This window comes from Podarcis muralis, chromosome 7, assembly GCF_964188315.1.
Source record: "Podarcis muralis chromosome 7, rPodMur119.hap1.1, whole genome shotgun sequence".
Lineage (NCBI taxonomy): Eukaryota > Metazoa > Chordata > Lepidosauria > Squamata > Lacertidae > Podarcis > Podarcis muralis.
Window position 1 is genome coordinate 8,496,536 of NC_135661.1, and position 21,235 is coordinate 8,517,770.

The 21,235-nt window shown below is 49.4% G+C and overlaps 1 protein-coding gene across 4 annotated transcripts in view; it reads right to left on the reverse strand.

Moving 5' to 3' along the window:
* The window catches only part of RPH3A (rabphilin 3A), a 115,228-nt gene that overhangs the window by 62,684 nt on the left and 31,309 nt on the right, over window positions 1-21,235 (reverse strand). For all 4 annotated transcript variants that reach the window (XM_077931161.1, XM_077931162.1, XM_077931163.1 and 1 more), the window contains one exon: window positions 10,533-10,628. In XM_077931161.1, coding sequence (XP_077787287.1) covers window positions 10,533-10,609 — 77 coding nt within the window. In that variant the 5' untranslated portion in view covers window positions 10,610-10,628. The remainder of the gene's footprint in view (window positions 1-10,532; window positions 10,629-21,235) is intronic.

Genomic DNA, 21,235 nt, shown 5'->3' on the forward strand with positions numbered 1-21,235 from the left:
ATTAGACCAGCGAGGGAGCCTCCCACCGACCCACCACCCAGAAAACTACCAGCGTTCCAGGAAATGAGAACATGAAAGGAGTTGTCTTTTTGCAAAAAGACAGGCGGAGAGAGACTGGGCTTGTTCTCCGGATCTGAGGCTGCTCAGGCTTTTCATCCTGCAGTGGGATTTGATGCAGCAATTTCCTCTGCAATCCGGGCTGAGAGTGTCTGTGAAATGAGCCAACAAGGTTCTCTCGCTCCCACAGCGCAAGGAAGAAAAAGGAGGAGAGGAGGAACTCCGCGAGGAAAACATCTGCCAGCCAGGCATGAAACGCAACACTTCCTAGCTAAGGAGGCCGGTGCTGTGAGCATCCCAAGGCCTTTTAGGACCAAGGCCAAAGCTGCTAGCCCTGCCAGAAAGCAAATTCCTTGTGTTATAGGAATTCTAAGGTCTCATATAAGGGGCGCGGGTGGCGCTGTGGGTTAAACCGCAGAGCCTAGGACTTGCCGATCAGAAGGTCGGCGGTTCGAATCCCCGTGACAGAGTGAGCTCCCATTGCTCCTGCCAACCTAGCAGATCGAAAGCACGTCAAAGTGCAAGTAGATAAATAGGTACCTCTCGGGCGGGAAGGTAAACGGCGTTTCCGTGCGCTGCTAGAAGTGGCTTAGTCATGCTGGCCACATGACCCAGAAGCTGTACGCTGGCTCCCTCGGCCAATAAAGCGAGATGAGCACCGCAACCCCAGAGTCGGCCACGACTGGACCTAATGGTCAGGGGTCCCTTTACCTTTAAGGTCTCATATATATATAAATCAAATGTTGCTAAGGCAAACACATACATAAGTATATAAACTATGTGTCTGAAATAATACAGGAGAGCAATCCTGAAATCATTTTGACTCTCCCAAATTTACCTCAAATGTTTCTCTGCAAGGAGGAAGGAAATGGGAAAGCCTCCCCATTGTCTCTTTGCTCACAAATCCTGTCTTAAGGGCGTATTTGTGTATGAATAGGGCGAACCTGTGACCTGAATTCAGGAACTGAATATTTACCATCACAAAAGAATAGCCAGGATGCCCAGGCAAAAGCAATCAGTGACCATTATCAGGTATCCTGGCAAACAGGTTTTCTGCTGTAGCCCACCTCCTTCTGTGATGTATGTGTGATGTTTTGGGGGTGGCCTTGAGCTACAGGGGAGGCAATTTTCAAGTGCCTATATAAGAGCTTGCACATCAGTGTTCTGGGTTCCTCCTCCCTCCTGCGTGTGGTGAGTGAGGACCCTGTTGCAACAGATCAATAAATATCAGGCTTATTAGCTGCTTTGCTTCTCAATATTCTCTGGTTGGCCTCTGTTATTTTCTCCTCCCGACAGAGAACCTACTTAAGGACTCTAGATGGGCTCTTAGATACCGCATAAGGGAAAGGGAGCGGTACGGTATTTTTCTTATAACACTTGAGAACAACATTTCCAGATTTCCATTAAGAAGCAGCCCTCGTAGCGGTGGTCTTTGCTAAATCGCTTGGGAAGGTTGCTGCACATTCCCCCCTCTCCCCTCTGGTTTGTGTCTAAAAAGTCGGTATTTGCAAGGAGACAAACGCTCTGGTGGAAGGAGCCGAACCCCACGTCTCCGTTTCAAATTGCAAGCCAAGCCTTTGGCTGCAGCTCTTATCGACCAAATTGTATTTCATGTACAATCGTGCCGTCAATAAATCTCTCCCCACCACACACCCTGCCTATTCCCAGGCCCTCATCTTGGATTACCAAAGTAAGCAGTTTATCCGGCAGATCTTTGCAACCGAGCCGAATCCCATCAGGTGTTTTTCTCTGTTCCAATCAATAAACCATCTTTGTTTGGATTCCTCGGTTTATTAGATACTCCTCGGAAGGGCAATTAAAAAAACAACAAGAACGGGTGAACGTTCCTGGTCGTAACAAATAGGTCGCAGCAACAGAACCGCAGAGCAAGCTGGGGTTCAAGCAACATCAATGACTTTGGGGCCAAAATCTACCTGAGCAATTGTAGCTTTCTCAAAGCCATAGGTAGGCATCCTAAGGCCCGGGGGCCAGATCCGGCCAAATCCCCTTCTCAATCTGGCCCGAGGACGGTCTGGGAATCAGCGTGTTTTTACATGAGTAGAATGTGTCCTTTTATTTAAAATGCATCTCTGGGTTATTTGTGGAGCATAGGAATTCATTCCCCCCCCCCAAAAAAATAGTCTGCCCCCCCACAAGGTCTGAGGGACAGTAGACAGGCCCCTGCTGAAAAAGTTTGCTCACCCCTGCTCAAAGCCATCAGTAAAATCAAGGGCTTTTTTTCTGCCCTGATGTGGATCACTTTGCCAGACCCTCCTAGTATCCTTATTTTCCAGAGACAGTTCCTGATTTACAGAAGCCATCTTTGGTTTCTGATTTGATCCCAGAATGTCCCTTAAGGCATCCCTATTTTCATCCGAGAAATGTTGGAGGGTATGGGGCTATGTGACCTGCCCCCAACCCTCCCCCCGAGCCAAAGAAATAAGTACAGTGGTACCTCGGGTTAAGAACTTAATTCATTCTGGAGGTATGTTCTTACCCTGAGGTACCGCTTTAGCTAATGGGGCCTCCCGCCGCCACTTTCTGTTCTCATCCTGAAGCAAAGTTCTTAACCCGAGGTACTATTTCTGGATTAGCGGAGTCTGTAACCTGAAGCGTCTGTAACCTGAGGTACCACTGTAACTAAAGGTAAAGGTAAAGGTACCCCTGCCCGTACGGGCCAGTCTTGACAGACTCTGGGGTTGTGCGCCCATCTCACTCAAGAGGCCGGGGGCCAGCGCTGTCCGGAGACACTTCCGGGTCACGTGGCCAGCGTGACAAGCTGCATCTGGCGAGCCAGCGCAGCACACGGAATGCCGTTTACCTTCCCGCTAGTAAGCGGTCCCTATTTATCTACTTGCACTTTCGAACTGCTAGGTTGGCAGGCGCTGGGACCGAGCAGCGGGAGCGCACCCCGCCGCGGGGATTCGAACCGCCGACCTTTCGATCGGCAAGCCCTAGGCGCTGAGGCTTTTACCCACAGCGCCACCCGCGTCCCACCACTGTAACTAGACAACCTTTAAAAGACATCTGAAGGCAGACCTGTATAGGGAAGGGTTTTTTAATTTTCAATATTTTGTTCTGTTTCTATATATGTTGGAAGCTGCCCAGAGTGGCTGGGGCAACCCAGTCAGATGGGTGGGGTGTTGTTGTTGTTGTTGTTGTTGTTGTTGTTGTTGTTGTTGTTGAATAGGATGTCCCTAATAGATCAAACCTCTCCATTCGTAAGGAAATCAGCCCTGAATGCTCACTGAAAGGACAGATCCTGAAGCTGAGGCTCCAATACTTTGGCCACCTCATGAGAAGAGAAGACTCCCTGGAAAAGACCCTGATGTTGGGAAAGATGGAAGGCACAAGGAGAAGGGGACGACAGAGGACGAGATGGTTGGACAGTGTTCTCAAATCTACCAGCCTGAGTTTGACCAAACTGCGGGAGGCAGTGGAAGACAGGAGTGCCTGGGGTGCTCTGGTCCATGGGGTCACGAAGAGTCGGACACGACTAAACGACTAAACAACAACAACATTTTCATCAGAGAAATCTTTAAATTGAACTGCATTTGCCATTTTATGGTCACCTTTACATCTTCTTACCTCCTTTCTGAGAGGAGGCGACCAGAACTGTAGGGAACATATTACTGGAGACACCTCAGAAAGGGGTACGTATGGCAACCCTCCAAATTCTCTCCGCCTACAGGCTCCCGTTACAACTGGGGAAGGCACAGGGATGAGATCTTGCCCACCCTGAGAGGACAAAGCCCTTTGGGAGCCCCCTCGCAGATCCACACCCACCCAATCGAGCAGAGCGCCTACAGATGGAGCCCGCCCCGCCCCGAATCCAAACTGCCATCTGCATGTCTATTCTGTCGGGAACAAGCAGAAATTTGCAGCTGAATCGAGGAACAAAAGCCAGCCGGGCGCAGGCAGGGAGCTAAATAGGCCACGTATAAATAGTGCCAATTGTTCGTGCCCGCTGCTCACATCGTGAAATTGAGGGGGGCTTTGAAAGGATCTCGTCTCCCATTCTTCCCCTAGCCAAGCCGAGGCGAGGTGTTTTTTTGAGGGGAAATCTAGACAGAGATGCCTCCTCGCAGGCAGCCTGCATTAGGAGGGGGTTGGCAGATGAATTTCCCCATTCAAGGACTTCAGAGTGAGGTTGGCTCCTTTCAAAGTCTGGCTACATTCTTGTGATGGCATCCTGGACACTGAGCCAGACCTTTGGTCCATCTACACCAGGGGTCTGCAACCCGCGGCTCTGGAGCCGCATGTGGCTTTTTTACACCTTTGCCGCGGCTCCGGGGCGGATACTAGCGAGGGGAGGAGGCGCATTGTGCGTCCCGACACTCCCCAATGTGGCGGGCGCTGTACTGGCTGTGACGTCGCATGGGGGCGGTGCGTGCGTTAGTCACGCACCGTCCTGACGTCACCTGCCCGCCCGCCCGCCCGGTACATTGTAAGGGGCATGTATGGTGGTCACTACTACATTGTAAGGGGCATGTATGCTGGTCACTGCATTGAAAGGGGGCATGTACGCTGGTCACTGTTTTGAAGGGGAGTGAAGAACACACACACACAAAAAAGGTAACTTGTTAATTTAACGTTTATTTCTATGAGGAGTAATTTTGAGGGGTCAAACAAAGAAATAATAAAAAAGTGACAAAAAAGTTATTTTTATGACAAGGATGACATTGGGCCCTCATTATTAATTATTATTTACATCAGGCACTGATTATGATTTATGGTACACTGGGGCCCTGATTAATTTTCTATGTCACAATGGTTTTGCGGCTCCCAGTTTTTTTTCTTCGGAAACAGGTCCAAGTGGCTCTTTTTGTGTTAAAGGTTGCAGACCCCTGATCTACACCAGTGTTGTCTACCCAGAGGGCTTGTCCACGCTTAACTTTTGCCCTCCTCTTTCCAGACACCGATCCACACTTTACAACTCCAGGTCCACTGGTGCCATTTTAGGTGGCCCTGATGGCCCGAGTACCCACCCAAAAATTGTTGTGGGTGCTTGGCACCCACACAGCAGGGCCTCCAACGTGACTTCTGGTACCTTGCGAAGCACCGGAAGTCAAGTCTGAAGCCACTCAGGGACTCAGAGGTGGTGTCTAGGGTAAGGTTACCAGATTTTTTTTCAATGAATCTGGGGACACTTTTCAACTTCAATGGATTTTGTATGGGGACTGATTTGTAAATCCGGGGACTGTCCCCGGAAAACGAGGATGTCTGGTAACCTTAGTCTAGGGCCTTGAGAGGCCTCAGAGAGGGAGTCCCAGGACTCACGAAGCCTTCTGGCGTGATTTCACACCCTTGATTTGCATACCAAATCAGAGCCTAGGGCTTGCCGATCAGAAGGTCGGCAGTTCGAATCCCCACGACGGGGTGAGCTCCCATTGCTCGGTCCCAGCTCCTGCCAACCTAGCAGTTCAAAATCACATCAAAGTGCAAGTAGATAAATAGGTACCGCTCCGGCAGGAAGGTAAGCGGCGTTTCCGTGCACTGCTCTGGTTCGCCAGTAGCAGCTTAGTCATACTGGCCACATGACCTGTCTGCGGACAAACGCCAGCTCCTTCAGCCAGTAAACAAGATGAGCGCCGCAACCCCAGAGTCGTCAGCGACTGGACTTAACAGTCAGGGGTCCCTTTACCTTTATCATGATATTAATTGGCAGTTTATTTTCACTTCATTTCCTACCGATCGGTAACACTTGTGTCCCCATTTTCATCAAACCATCAATCAGTCCCCACCAGCCAGATGCCATGAGTGTATATGTGAACTAAATGCACAACACATAAACAGAGGACTTACTGTTCTTTTCCGCTTCAAAGCAGCGTGGGGGGAGGAAAGGAAGAGGGAAAAAGTCAAATACATTATTGCACCAAACAAACATCATCAAAGGACGCTAATATTTCTCGGCCATGGCTGAATAAGGGGAGGCTGATCAAGTCCTGGACACACGTCTGCAGTTAGTGGCGGTCTAGGTAAGGGCCAATCAACCCAAGGAGATTACTGTAAGATGGAAGTCCTGTGTGTGACTGGGAATTCGGCAGGTTGACGTCATACCTTGCCCTGACTTGGTACCAGACAAAAACCCTCAGAGGACATCCCACAGGAAGGACCTAAGTCCAAGAGCGACACTCTCCCTTCCTGTGGCTTCCTGCTGGTTTTAACCTTTAAAGCCCTTCACGGCCTAGGACCCTCGTACCTAAGGGACCGCCTCTCCCAATATGCCCCATGGAGGACCTTAAGGCCCATAAATAACAACACCCTAGAGGTCCCGGGCCCTAAGGAAGTCAGATTAGCCTCAACCAGAGCCAGGGCCTTTTCAACACTGGCTCCAGCCTGGTGGAACGCTCTGTCTCATGAGACCAGGGCCCTGCAGGATCTGATTTCTTTCCGCAGGGCCTGGAAGACAGAGTTGTTCCGCCTGGCCTTTGGCTTGGGATCAACTTGATCCCCTTCCCCTCTATCCTTTTTCCTTTCTATTTGGGGACTTCCCTGGCTTTTTTCTGGCCCATGAAGGACCAGTCTGGATAGTTGGCCACGGTGAAGACTTGACGTTTTCATCCCAAAAAAAGTTTTTGATTTGAGTTCCTACTGAAATGAGGCTGCATTTTAATGTTGTATTTTAATCTTGTTTTTAAGATGCATTTCAAACAATTATTTTTATACCTGGTGTTAGATGCCCTGAGCCCGGTCTTGGCTGGGGAGGGTGGGGTATAAATACATTAGTAGTAGTAGTAGTAGTAGTAGTAGTAGTAGTAGTAGTATTCAGAAACATTGCTGACTTCAGCTGTAGAGGAAGGGCAGAGCCATCCTGGCTGGTAGCCATCAATAGCCCTCTCCTCCATGAATTTGCCCAAGCTGGTGGCCATCACTGCCTCATTTCCTTTTACGTGCCCTGAATCTTCTAATATTCACTTTCTTTGGATGTCCATGAGTTCCAGAGTTATCAGACTTTCCCCTCTTCTCTAAACTAAAAATTCTGCAATATCCCTTTCGAAGGGAGGTGGCCAGAACTTTACACATTACTCCAAATGCAGTCGTACCATAGATTTGTATAATGGACCCCTGACTTCCAACTTCTGCTTAAAAACCTCAAAAGAAGGCGAGTCCACAACCTCTGGAGGGAGTCTGTATTTCAGGTGTCCATGCAGGAGCCAGTCCCTGTGACCAATAGGACTTTGCAGCGAGGCCTCACAGGTGAGGCCGATTGGTAACTCACAGCACCTGGTGTCAAGAGCTGGGAAGGGATATAAGGTCAGCATTTTCCCTTTGGCTCTTTGCCACAGCAACACATTCCCTGCCTTGCTACATTTGGCTCCTTGTCTCCTTGCCAGTGGCGTAGCGTGGGGGGTGCAGGGGGGGCCGGCCGCACCGGGCGCAACATCTGGGGTTAGGGCAAATCCACAGGTTAGGGGGCGCAAATCCACGGGTTAGGGGGCGCAAATCCACGGGTTAGGGGGCGCAAATTACTTGCCTTGCCCCGGGTGCTGACAACCCACGCTACGCCACTGCTCCTTGCTCCTTGATCCTCGGACCCCTGACTTCTTGACTCCTTGCTTCTTGATCCTCGGACCCTTGACTTCTTGACTCCTTACTTCTTGATCCTCGGACCCCTGACTTCGTGACTCCTTGCTTCTTGATCCTCGGACCCCTGACTTCGTGACTCCTTGCTTCTTGATCCTCGGACCCCTGACTTCGTGACTCCTTGCTTCTTGATCCTCGGACCCCTGACTTCTTGGCTCCTTGCTTCTTGATCCTCGGACCTCTGACTTCGTGACTCCTTGCTTCTTGATCCTCGGACCCCTGACTTCGTGACTCCTTGCTTCTTGATCCTCGGACCCTTGACTTCGTGACTCCTTGCTTCTTGATCCTCGGACCTCTGACTTCGTGACTCCTTGCTTCTTGATCCTCGGACCCCTGACTTCGTGACTCCTTGCTTCTTGATCCTCGGACCCTTGACTTCGTGACTCCTTGCTTCTTGATCCTCGGACCCTTGACTTCGTGACTCCCTGCTTCTTGATCCTCGGACCCTTGACTTCATGGCTCCTTGCTTCCTGACCCTCGGACCCTTGGCTTCTTAACTCCCGGCTCTCTGATCCTCGGACTCTTGGCTTCCTGACTCCCATTCCTGCTCCTACCCCACCATCTTGCCCCCAGTCCCGACTTCCCCAGCCAGGACTTTGATCGCCCGTGAACCGGACCGTGATAGTGTACCAGTCTTGAACAGCTCTTGGTGTCAGAAAGATCTTCCTGATGTTTAGTCCGAATCTCCTTTCTCGTAAGTAACTTTCTGGAGTAGGAGAAAACAAGCTTGCTCCATCTTCTACGTGACAGCACTTTAGATATGTGAAGATGGTTATCATATCTGCTCGCCGTCTATTGGCAGTTTTATTTTCAATTCCTTGCCTAATGATCCCTAGCGTGCAATTTGCCTCCCCCCCCCCTCAAAGTTGCCACACACTGTGTCAACATCTTCACTGAGCCAGCATGGTGTAGTGGTACAGAGAGGTGGACTCGTAATCTGGTGAACAGGGTTCGATTCCCCGCTCCTCCACATGCAGCTGCTGGGTGACCTTGGGCCAGTCACACTTCTCTGAAGTCTCTCAGCCCCACTCACCTCACAGAGTGTTTGTTGTGGGGGAGGAAGGGAAAGGAGAATGTTAGCCGCTTTGAGACTCCTTCGGGTAGTGATAAAGCGGGATATCAAATCCAAACTCTTCTTCTTCTTCTTCTTGTCTATTGTGACCCCGAGGTCTCCTTCCAGGTCTGCCACTGCTAGTTCAGGTCCCATGAATGTGCACATTGGAACTCTGGGACTCCCCAATTAAACCCACGCCAACTTGGCATTTCCCCACGGTCAACCAACAACATCATGGCTATCAGTTTCCTTACATTCTGTGCCCTCTGACAATGATCTGCAAACAATTTAACATCTACTGGACTCTCTCTCTCCCCCTCCCCTCGGGTCATTAGCGGCTCCTGGAATCCAGTCTGATAAGGAGCAAACACTTCTGGCAAGGGAATAGCTGCATACATTATTTGAATTTAATCCCGCTGCCAAGCTGAGGGATGACTTGAGATAGATGGCAGTTTAAGGATCGGAATTAACGGGCAAAATTAAATTAGGCCATGGGTGGCTGGGTGAAGAGAGACTCGCGTCACAATTTTAGCTTTTCCAGCAACGCTTCTGATCACTGCTGGTGGACCAGAGGTGCTGTCCGTGTTTAAGGGTCTCCTCACTCCACACACACACACACACACACACACACACACACACACACACAGTTGCTGTCAGGACCTGCCAAAGCTGGAATTAGCAAGGCTCTTCTTGGGTTCTTCTTTGAAAGGTATCAACATCCTGCAACCAGACAGGCTTAATTCCGCAACCTGCATTCATGATCCCTGTTTCCCCTTCTTTTGCACAGTGTTCCTACCAATTTGTGCATTTTATTCTGGTTTGCTTTGCTTATCACAGGAAGGAAGGAAGAAGCTCTGCAGAGCACTGAAGAACACACACACAAGCTCCCTTGATCAACTACCTCCTCAGGCTGCTGATATTTCAATAGGTGACAGCCATAATGCATAATTCAAACAGATCTTTGCAGCATTATAACAACCGTTAATGCCGAGAACTGCTGCATGAGCTCACTTTTCCCCTCCTCCCTCCCCATCCCCTTTTCCTTGTGTGTCATGTCTTTTTTATTGTAAGTCTTTACAACTGATCTTGCAAACCACATTTTTTTTGGCTAAAGAGTGGGGTGAAACTGGTTCTCTAAAGAAATAAGCCTTAGAAACGAGGAATGAAACCTCTGATTCTCTGGCAGCTAAATTACGCAACTGACAGCACATTCTTCCAGGTTCTGTGCACGCCTGTTGAATCCCAGCAGGCACAAACACAACACACACATTATTAAGCAGTATGATCATATCTCATGCACAACTAACTTGCACAACTTCAACCTTTGCACAGTTGAAAACTGGCCGCTGCAAAGCGGAGAGCTTAAAAGCTCCTTTTGCATCGGGTTTTCCCCACATGGAAATAATAATAATTTATTATTTATACTCCGCCCATCTGGCTGAGTTTAAGCTCTCCACCTTGCTATCCAGGCAAGTTCCACTTGGAGAGGGGCTCTGGGATGCTCTCACGACATCCCATGGGAACTCCGACGGCTCCAGGAGATCTCATGAGAGCACCCCGAAGTCTGTGCACTGAACGGGCCTTGCCTGGAAAGCAAGGAGGAGAGTTTAAAAGCTCTCTGCCTTGCCTGGGGGGCAGGGTGCAGGGATAAGGCCCACTCAGTTTGCCAGCTCTGGAAAGTCAGGACGGGGTGTGCGATTCAAGTATATGTGTTTTTTTGTATATGTGCCACCCCCAAAACGTACGTTCCACACAAGCTGTGATATAATATACAAATCAGCTGGCAGGTGGTTGGCGGAAGTGGAGAGAGTCAAAGGCCAGGAAATCCTCTTACCCGCCCCGAAGAGCCATCTGTCTATCATTCTGATACATCCACTGACCAGTGCTGTTGCCAACGACCGTGTCCGTCATGGCTGAATGTTGAGGCTCCCTGGAAGACAGAAAAGCAGCGAGAACTTGTAAGTCAGCAGTGAGATCGAGGGTTGAAGAGGTAACGATTGCAGCAGCAAAGAAGAGGGTGTGAGCTCTTCAGAATAGTTGGAAGGGATCATGAGGGTCATCTAGTCCAACCCCCTGCAATGCAGGACTTGAACCCAGGACCCTGAGATTCAGTCTTGTGCTCTGCTGACAGAGCTACAAGGCAACAAGCCCTTTAGGCAGAGAAGCTCCCAGAGAATCCTCCTCTTTAACACCCATATTTGCAGGTCACTAACAGGTCCCTTAAGGGACACGGGTGGCGCTGTGGGTTAAACCACAGAGTCTAGGACTTGCTGATCAGAAGGTTGGCGGTTCGAATCCCAGCCACGGGGTGAGCTCCCGTTGCTCGGTCCCTGCTCCTGCCAACCTAGCAGTTCAAAAGCATGTCAAAGTGCAAGTAGATAAATAGGTACCACTCCGGCGGGAAGGTAAACAGTGTTTCCGTGCGCTGCTCTGGTTCGCCAGAAGCCGCATAGTCCTGCTGGCCATATGACCCAGAAGCTGTATGCCGGCTCCCTCAGCCAATAAAGCGAGATGAGCGCCGCAGCCCCAGAGTCGGTCACGACTGGACCTAATGGTCAGGGGTCCCTTTACCTTTAACAGGTCCCTTCTCAAATGACCATTGGGCACCATAAGTGGATACCAGGAGCCACAGGAAATAAATGGCCTTTCTGGTCTGGAGAGATTTTGCCGAATTGCGATTTTGTTCACAAGGTGGGCTTCCCGGAGGGAAAGCAGCACGGGGCATTTTATCTGATGCAAGTAAAACTGAATCTGTGAGCGCTGCAACGGGTCAGTTTGACATCAAGTCTGCACGGACGTTTATATGGGAGCGATCGAGAGCTAAACCATGCGCAGTGCTACAGTGCGCCAGCAGTACGTTGGGTATTGCCTTGCTATGTCAGCGCTGAGTCTTGATGCTAGATTCCTGCCGCACAGAACACCACTTGCACGAGGAAAGCCAGGACGCATGGGAGCTCAGAAAGCAGCTCCTGCATGTCGGAAGAGACAAAGCGGTGCGGACTGTGAAAGCGTCGCCACACAACAGCACAGAGAGGCACAACTTTAAACAAGCAAAACTGACTGTGAATGGCGTAGAATTCAGAGAGCAGGCTTCCTTTTCCTGTTTCAGGGTTCAATCCTGCATAATGGTGCCACGCTCGGAAACGGACAACAGCTTCATACCCTCCAACATTTCTCTAATGAAATAGGGATGTTCTATATTATTATTTATTAATACTCCAGACATCTGCCTGGGTTATCGCAGCTACTCTTAGTGGCTTCCAATATATATGAAAACATTAAACATTTTAAAAAAATTAAAAGCCCCCCTATACAGGGCTACCTCCAGATGTCTTCTTAAGGTTTTAAAGGTAAAGGTAAAGGGACCCCTGACAATTAGGTCCAGTCATGGCCGACTCTGGGGTTGCGGCGCTCATCTCGCTTTATTGGCCACGGGAGCTGGCGTACAGCTTCCGGGTCATGACTAAGCCGCTTCTGGCGAACCAGAGCAGCGCACGGAAACGCCGTTTTCCTTCCCGCCGGAGCGGTACCTATATATCTACTTGCACTTTGACGTGCTTTCGAACTGCTAGGTTGGCAGGAGCAGGGACCGAGCAACGGGAGCTCACCCCGTTGCGGGGATTCGAACCGCCGACCTTCTGATCAGCAAGTCCTAGGCTCTGTGGTTTAACCCACAGCACCACCCGCATCCTTCTTAAGGTTTTAGAGTTACTTATTTCCTTGGCTTGCAGGTTGCATATCTCCATTTCACGTTTCTCTGGTGAAAATAGGGACGTCCTAAGGAAAAGAGGGACATTCCGGGATCAAATTGGAAACCTGAATGGCTTCTGTAAATCCGGGATTGTCCCTGGAAAATAGGGACACTTGGAGGGTCTACTTGGAGTAATTTGCAGTAACCACCTCCATATTCCAGTTGACCAACAGATACATTTCAAAAGAATTATTACTAGGGGTTAAATCATGTTCAGAAGCCCACATTTTCTATGGCATCTTTGGCTTCCTACTCCGCTGGATTTTATCTAGTCCATTAATTTCAATGGGTCTACTCCGAGCAGGACTAACCTTGGGTAAGTCCAAATGCATGCAACTTAATCAAAAAGTTATCCTGGAAATTAATCTGGAATTTATAATTGATGATAATTGATTTGATTTGATTTGATAATTGGAAGATGCTTATTGGAAAATAAAAAATATTTACAATTTTTTTAAAAAAGTTATCCTTTCCACTCCTTAACCTTGACTCTATTTTCCTCTTCTTTGTCTGTTGTTTCCTCTGTGCTGAATCACAGACTGTAATCTCATCGGGGCAGGGACCCACCCTCTCACACTTTGTGCAGCCGCAGGCAAGTTAAGGGTGCTGTGTGAAGAAATGGTGACAAAGCTAGGCCTACTAGCTTGGATATTTTATAGGTTTCATAAAATTTATATACACTTGATCGTAAGGAGAGGGGAAAACCTCAAAGCTGTTTACAAAAAAGAATAAAACAGGATATTATCGATAAAACCAGTTAAAGCAGCTGTTGAAATAATGCAGTGATGATTGCAGTTAATGATCAGTGAAAAACAGATTAAAACACTTGTCAATTTTCTGTGTATCTGGGCAGACTTGTCCTAGCAAGCAGGAGCCAAAAAGAGAACTGTGAAGGTGCCTGCCTGGTAGCTCAGTTGGTTAGAGCGTGCTGCTGATAATGCCAAGGTTGCAGGTTCGATCCCCCAATGGGACAGTGGCATATTCCTGCATTGCAGGGGGGTTGGACTAGATGATCCTCAGGGTCCCTTCCAACTCTATAATTCTACGTTATCAATAGGCAGGGAGTTCCAAAGTGCGGGTGCTAGCATGCTAAAAGATCAGTTTCTTGGCAACACAGAACAAGTCTTACATAGCAGCTATAATAGAACCTGTTAAGTTGTAGGTGAACATATTAGACGACACAGCTATTCTTCAGACAGCTCTTGTTTATTCACAGGCCAGAACAGAACTGAACTGAAGGGTTCAGCCAACCTACATATATAGAGCTCAAATACAAAGCAACAGTAACAACTTTCTGTAACTATCCAATCACCAAACGTCACTTTCAATTCCTTACAGTGGTGCCTCGCAAGACGAAAATAATCCGTTCCGCGAGTCTCTTCGTCTAGCGGTTTTTTCGTCTTGCGAAGCAACCCTATTAGTGGCTTAGCAGATTAGCGCTATTAGCGGTTTAGCGGATTAGCGGCTATTAAAGGCTTAGCGGCTAAAAGGCTATTAGCGGCTTAGAAAAGGGGGGGCGAAAAAAAATCACAAGGCTCGCAAGACATTTTCGTCTTGCGAAGCAAGCCCATAGGGGAAATCGTCTTGCGAAGCAACTCAAAAACGGAAAACCCTTTCGTCTAGCGGGTTTTCCGTCTTGCGAGGCATTCGTCTTGCGGGGCACCACTGTATTTGCATATGCGGACCTGAGTGAAAACTATCTACAGTATCCCCCCTGCTGGTGAGAACTTCAGTACATAACAGAACCAGTTCCGTAAATCAAAGCGGTCAAGTGGGCATTCATGGGGCAAGGGGATAACCTCCCATCTTTGAGATTTGCAGTGGAGGTGGGGGCACTTGCACCAAGCCAAAAGGATTTTCCACTAGCTTGCATTAGGAAGTATTATACCAGACCAGAACATTGGCCCACGGAGCACAGTGACGTAGCCCAAAGGATTTCCCAACCCTCTGGACTCAAGCTCTTTTTCACTGGACATGCCAGAAACCTTACGCTAACCAAAAAAAGGCGCTCTGCTCTCTGTGTGTTTTCAGTACCTCGGGTTACATACGCTTCAGGTTACAGACTCCGCTAACCCAGAAATATTACCTCGGGTTAAGAACTTTGCTTCAGGATTAGAACAGAAATCGTGCGGCGGCGGTGCAACAGCAGCAGGAGGCCCCATTAGCTAAAGTGGTACCTCGGGTTAAGAACAGTTTCAGATTAAGAACAGACCTCCGGAACGAATTAAGTACTTAACCCGAGGTACCACTGTATTGCAAAATCTATATTTACACATCTTCACTTTTCTTTTACATACCGACCATATCTATGATGCATGTTTTTGGTGGTGGTGGTTTTTCCCCCAAAGATGTGCAGTGGTACCTCGGGTTACATACACTTCAGGTTACAGACGCTTCAGGTTACAGACTCCGCTAACCCAGAAAAAGTACCTCAGGTTCAGAACTTTCCTTCAGGATGAGAACAGAAATCGCGCGGCGCGGCAGCAGTGAGAGGCCCCATTAGCTAAAGTGGTACCTCAGGTTGAGAACAGTTTCAGGTTAAGAACGGACCTCCAGAACGAATTAAGTTCTTAACTCGAGGTACCACTGTATATCCATACATACAACCTGAGCAGAGGACGGAGGGACTCGCAGCATTAAGGCCTCAACAGAACTTCCTTCCCCATTAGAATCATAGAGTTGGAAGGGACACCCAGGGTCATCTAGTCCAACCCCGTGCAATGCAGGAAGCTCAGCTAAAGCATCCATGGCAGAGGGCCATCCAACCTCTGCTTTTAAAAACCTCCAAGAAAGGAGAGTCCCCCTGAGGGGGGCTGTTCCACTGTCAAACAGCTCTGACTGTCAGGTTTTTCTGTATGTTTAGTTGGAATCTCCTTTCTTGCAACTTGAAGCCACGGGTTCGAGTCCTACCCGCCAGAGCAGGAGAAAACAAGCTTGCTCCCTCTTCATTGTGACAGCCCTTAAGATATCAGGGGTCCAGGGAAGCCTGAATTCACATCCCTTGAGTCCATCACAGAGCAAAACAGGCCTCAGGCCTCTGCCTCCTCAGCTTCCAGCACCAGCCGAAAACTCACGCACACAAGGTAATAGTGGGGCACCGGAATCGTTGCATCACATAATCTTTGACTGTGCTTTTCACAGGAGCAAGTTTCTTGCTCAATATCTTAAGGGAATTGCCGATGATACGATTGAAGCCAAACTGAGATATCTACTAATTGATGATGACCCCCTAAAATCACTCATGTTTCCCAGATTCCTGATCAGCGTCCTATCCCTAAAGAAGAGAAACGGTCTCCTGTGTGATTCGGATAACCCCTTTAAACCATGACCTATGTTTTAGGTGATATCACCATTGTTTTAAACCATGATCTATGTTTTAGGCGATATCACCATTGATATCCCTGATTAATTTATGAGCAGAGGGCGATGTATAGGTTACAAATTTATTGTAATGTATGATGGTAGTTTCTGTTTTGGTACGATGGTGGTTTTTGTTTTGCTTCGATTATTGTTTGTCTTTTGTAAGTTTTGGCGATTTTAAATTTGGAGGTTTAAGTATAATATGTTGGTATGGGAAACTGTCGTGTAACGGGCCAATGGCCGTAATAAAGATCAATCCAATCACGCACACAAGACTCACATACAAAGCCCTCCTACCATCGTGCCTGTTGTTCTCCATCTCAAGATCCAGGCAGGTGAGTTTGGAAAAGACCCACCCATTTATCTCAATAATAATAATAATTTATTATTTATACCCCGCCCACCTAGCTGGGCTTCCCCAGCCACTCTGGGCAGCTTCCAACAAAATATTAAAATACAGTAATGCATCAAACATTAAAAGCTTCCCTAAAGAGGGCTGCCTTCAGATGTCTTCTAAAAGTCTGGTAGTTGTTGTTCTCTTTGACATCTGCTGGGAGGGCGTTCCACAGGGCGGGCGCCACCACCGAGAAGGCCCTCTGCCTGGTTCCCTGTAACTTGGCTTCTCGCAGTGAGGGAACCACCAGAAGGCCATGGCAACAGAGCAAACTCTATGGTAAGTAGCAGTATTTACCTGGTCGGCCCAAGCCAGATTGGACTGCTTCTGCAGTCTCTAGACTTTTAACATCACTAGATGCTGGCTTACAGGCTTGGAAGGGACCCGGGACATCATCCACACTGACCCCGCAAACCTATAACGGTTTTGTCATTGGAAGTGCATGGGGTGAACAGGTGTTGTGTACATGGGGTGCAGAAGCAAGCCACACGGCCGGCACAGCAGAGCCCTGAAATCTAAAAACTTAAGGGATCTGTGAGGACATAATCAAGTTGATTAATGGGGGGGGGGGGGGTTTGAACAGCTTCTACTGTGAAAGGGGGCAGCGCACACCTCAAACCTCAACCAAACCTGACTTCCTTGCCTGCCAGGTGAGGATAGTTTTAATTACCTTGCAAAGCAGCTTTGGGGGGAAAGCCCAGTTCACTTTGTGACATTCTCACCCATCAAACAACTTTTGTACTTTGCAACACGGAATAGCAGAAACACCATTAATACCCTCTCCATCAAACAGCAGTAGGAGACATCCTCACACATGGATCATTAAAAGAAAAAGCTGCCAAGATTTCGCCAAGTTTCAGGCATGTGAAAAACATGATCAAAGAGGAAATGCTGTTTTCCTTTTGTTTTCTCCGTTCCTCAAATCCCCAGAGTGCGGGGGGGGGGGTAGAGGCTCCGGTTTGCTTCCTGCGTCTTCAGAGAACAGATGTGAACGAGGGAGGAAGGCAGCATCTCTGAGTGATGCCAGATCTGTGGGGAACAGCCCTACATCTTGCTTCAGCCTTTCTGACCAGCGTCAAGGACTTGGGCTCCAAACTCTTCCATAAGGCAGCAATGGCTTCAGGTTGATGTAAACAAGAAAGGGGGCAGAAAGAGCCTGTGAGAGGGACCAAATGACTGTGGCTAATAGCCAAAGCAGAATCCAAAGCCACCTTAAAATGGCTTATGGATAATAGTCACATAAATGCAGAATTGTATAGCTGGACCATAAAGAAGGCTGATTGCCGAAGAACTGATGCTTTTGAATTATGGTGCTGGAGGAGACTCTTGAGAGTCCCATGGACTGCAAGAAGATCAAACCTCTCCATTCGGAAGGAAATCAGCCCTGAGTGCTCACTGGAAGGACAGATCCTGAAGCTGAGGCTCCAATACTTTGGCCACCTCGTGAGAAGAGAAGACTCCCTGGAAAAGACCCTGATGTTGGGAAAGATGGAGGGCACAAGGAGAAGGGGGCGACAGAGGACGAGATGGTTGGACAGTGTTCTCGAGGCTACCAGCATGAGTTTGACCAAACTGCAGGAGGCAGTGGAAGACAGGAGTGCCTGGCGTGCTCTGGTTCATGGGGTCACGAAGAGTCGGACACGACTAAATGACTAAACAACAACAAAATAGCTGGAAGAGACCCCGAGGGTCATCTAGTCCAGTGTTTCCCAACCTTGGGCCTCCAGCTGTTTTTGAACTACAATTCCCATCATCCCTGACCACTGGTCTTGCTAGCTAGGGATGATGGGAGTTGTAGTCCAAAAACAGCTGGAGGCCCAAGGTTGGGAAACACTGATCTAGTCCAACCCCCTGCAATGCAGGAATTGCAACCACGGAATCCAAGGCAGATGGCCCTCCAAACTTTCTTTAGAAACCTCCTATGAAACCTTTTGAAGGAGTCTGTTCCACTGTCAGACGTCTCTTATTTTCAGAAACGTCTTCCTAATGTCTAGTCAGAAACTCCTTTCTTGTGATCTTAATCCATTGGTTCGGGTCCTAGCCTCCAGAGGAGGAGAAAACAAGCTTACTCCATCCTCCATGACAGCCCTTGAGATATTTGGAGATTGTAATCTCCTCTCAGTCCCCTTTTCCAGACTAAGCATAACCAGCTCCCTCAACTGTTTCTCACAAGGCTTGCTTTCCAGACCCTTTAGCATCTTGCTCCTCGTCTGCACACCTTCCAGCTTGTCAACGTCCTTCTTAAATTGTGGTCCCCAGAACTGGACACAAGACTCCAAGTGTGCTCTGACCAAGGCAGAAGAGAGAAGCCTGTACCTTGGTTCTCAAATGGAGCCCATTCCAGAAGTTCTTTCGATTCCCGTAACGGTTCGAAAACTAAGGCACAGCTTCTGATTGGCTGCAGGAGCTTCCTGCATTCAAATCGAAAGCCGCAGAAACCGCATCGGACGTTCGGCTTCCAAAAAATGTTCGCAAACCAGAACACTCACTTCCGGGTTTGCAGCGTTCGGGAGCTAAAACGTTCGAGTCGCAAGGCATTCCAGAACCAAGGTACGACTGTATATTGGTGATGTTGGTGGTGGTGATTGGGATTGGTGGTTGGGTCTCTCCGCTGAGAGACCCAACTGCTTAAGACTCCAAGAGGGAGCTTAACCTGGTTCGGAGAATGCCAACACCAGCAGCATTCCCACAAGACAAAAGAGAGGGGCAGCTTCCACAGCAGTTAACTCTGGGGAGGGTCTACTGCTCAGGATGTCTGCCTTGCTTGCAGAAGCCCCCACGTTCCAGCCCTGGCATCTCCAGCTTAAACAGCTGAACTGGGAAAGCCTTCCCTCTGCTCACACTGACATGCCAAATGTCCGATGAAGTGGAGGCAGTGTGGTGTAGTGGTTAGAGGGTCCGCCTAGGACCTGGGAGAGACCAGGGCTCGAATCCCCACTCAGCCATGAAGCTCACTGGTGGGTGACCAGCCACTGCCTCTCAGCCTGACCCACCTCACAGGGTTGTTGTGGGGACTAAATGAGGAGGGGGAGGACCATGCAAGTCATCTTGAGCTCCTTGGGTGAAAAGGTGGGAAGGAAATGCAATAAATCGATACCATAAGCTTGCCAACCTGGTGTCTTCCAGATGTTTTGACTACAACGCCCATCAGCGCTAGCCAGTACAGGCTGATGGAAGCCTGCAAAGAACATTAGGAAGAGCCTGCTGGATCAAGCCAATGGCCCAGCCAATCCGGCATAGTCTCATATTGACCAACCAGATGCCCCAATGGGAAACAACCACAAGAGCCCCCTCTACTGGCATTCAGAAGCATTGCTGCCTCTGACCATAGAGGCAGAACATCAGGTAAAGGTCAAGGGACCCCTGACCATTAGGTCCAGTCGCGGCTGACTCTGGGGTTGTGGCGCTCATCTCGCTTTACTGGCTGAGGGACCCGGCGTACAGCTTCCGGGTCATGTGGCCAGCAGGGCTAATCCGCTTCTGGCGAACCAGAGCAGCGCACGGAAACGCTGTTTACCTTCCCACCGGAGCTGTACCTATTTATCTACTTGCACTTTGACGTGCTTTCGAACTGCTAGGTGGGCAGGAGCAGGGACCCAGCAATGGGAGCTCACCCCGTCGCAGGGATTCGAACTGCCGACCTTCTGATCGGCAAGTCCTAGGCTCTGTGGTTTAACCCACAGCGCCACCCACGTCCTGAACATCAGAGCCAGGAGCTATAAGGCTACATGAGCTTGAAATGGGAGTTGCTTTTCCATTTTGCCCTACTGAGAGCTGAGCAGTACCCAGACCCTTGGCACACCCTGGTCCCGTAGGAAAACTGGTCCCGTAGGAAAACCTGGAACTTGGGCAGGGGTGCTTCAGGTGCAGTTCCCGGGCACGGCATATCCAGAGTGGGAGCAACCCGGCGACCGGCTTCTTTCCATGCCTTTCCCAGCTCTGCAATGCAGCTTTCTTAAATATTGAACAGGCTGGCTGATGCAACTCCGGCGGGTAAAGCCAAGACTGAGGGACCGCTTGGCTTTCTTTTCTTCCCCACGTTGAGGAAGCCTGAACGCAATCAATCTTCATTCAGGAAAAGAAGGGGGAACAACCAAAGAGGACGTGGCGAGAGGAGAATAAAAGGAAGGGGGAGAGATCCGCAGAGCCTCTCCCTTTGCACGTGCCAAGAAGGTGCACCGAGGGGCAGGGAAGGCGGTCGGCTTTTTTCGGGGCCCATTTCCCCGCAAGGAGATGGGCATAGGGCTGGGCGACCCTCCAGATGCTGGTGGACTCTCAGGGATGCTGGCTGTTGAGAACTTCTGGTACACAAGGTTATTATGTAATAGGTTGATGAGAAAATATGCAAGCTGTGGAGCAGGTAGGCACCCAGATGGGCAGCGCTGGGCTTTTAAAGCAACTTCAGCTCCGCACAAAGCGATCTGCCAGGCTGGCTCCTTGCCACCCACACGCAAAAACACAGAGGCATCTGCATGGCAGGGGGCTGGACTAGATGACCCTTGGAGTAGCTTTCAATTCTACAGTTCTATTATTCTTCAAGGTGGCGCTGTGGTCTAAATCACTGAGCCGAGGGCTTGCAGATCAGAAGGTCGGCAGTCCGAATCCCCGCGACGGGGTGAACTCCCGTTGTTTGGTCCCAGCTCCTGTCAACCTAGCAGTTTGAAAGCACATCAAGTGCAAGTAGATAAATAGGTACCACTCTGGCGGGAAGGTAAGCGGCATTTCCGTGCACTGCTCTGGTTCGCCAGAAGCAGCTTAGTCATGCTGGCCACATGACCCGGAAGCTGTCTGCGGACAAACGCCGGCTCCCTCGGCCAGTAAAGCGAGATGAGCACTGCAACCCCAGAGTCATCCACGACTGGACCTAACAGTCAGGGGGTAGCTTTACCTTTATTATTCTTCACTGGCTATGTTTAAAAGAGCTGAACGCCTTAACTGCAGCCTCCTGAACCCAACTGGGAGAGGGCTTGAAGGAGCCCCCAGCCCCCATTGAATCCCCTCTCCCCACTGTCAGCTATTAACACCGGAAAGG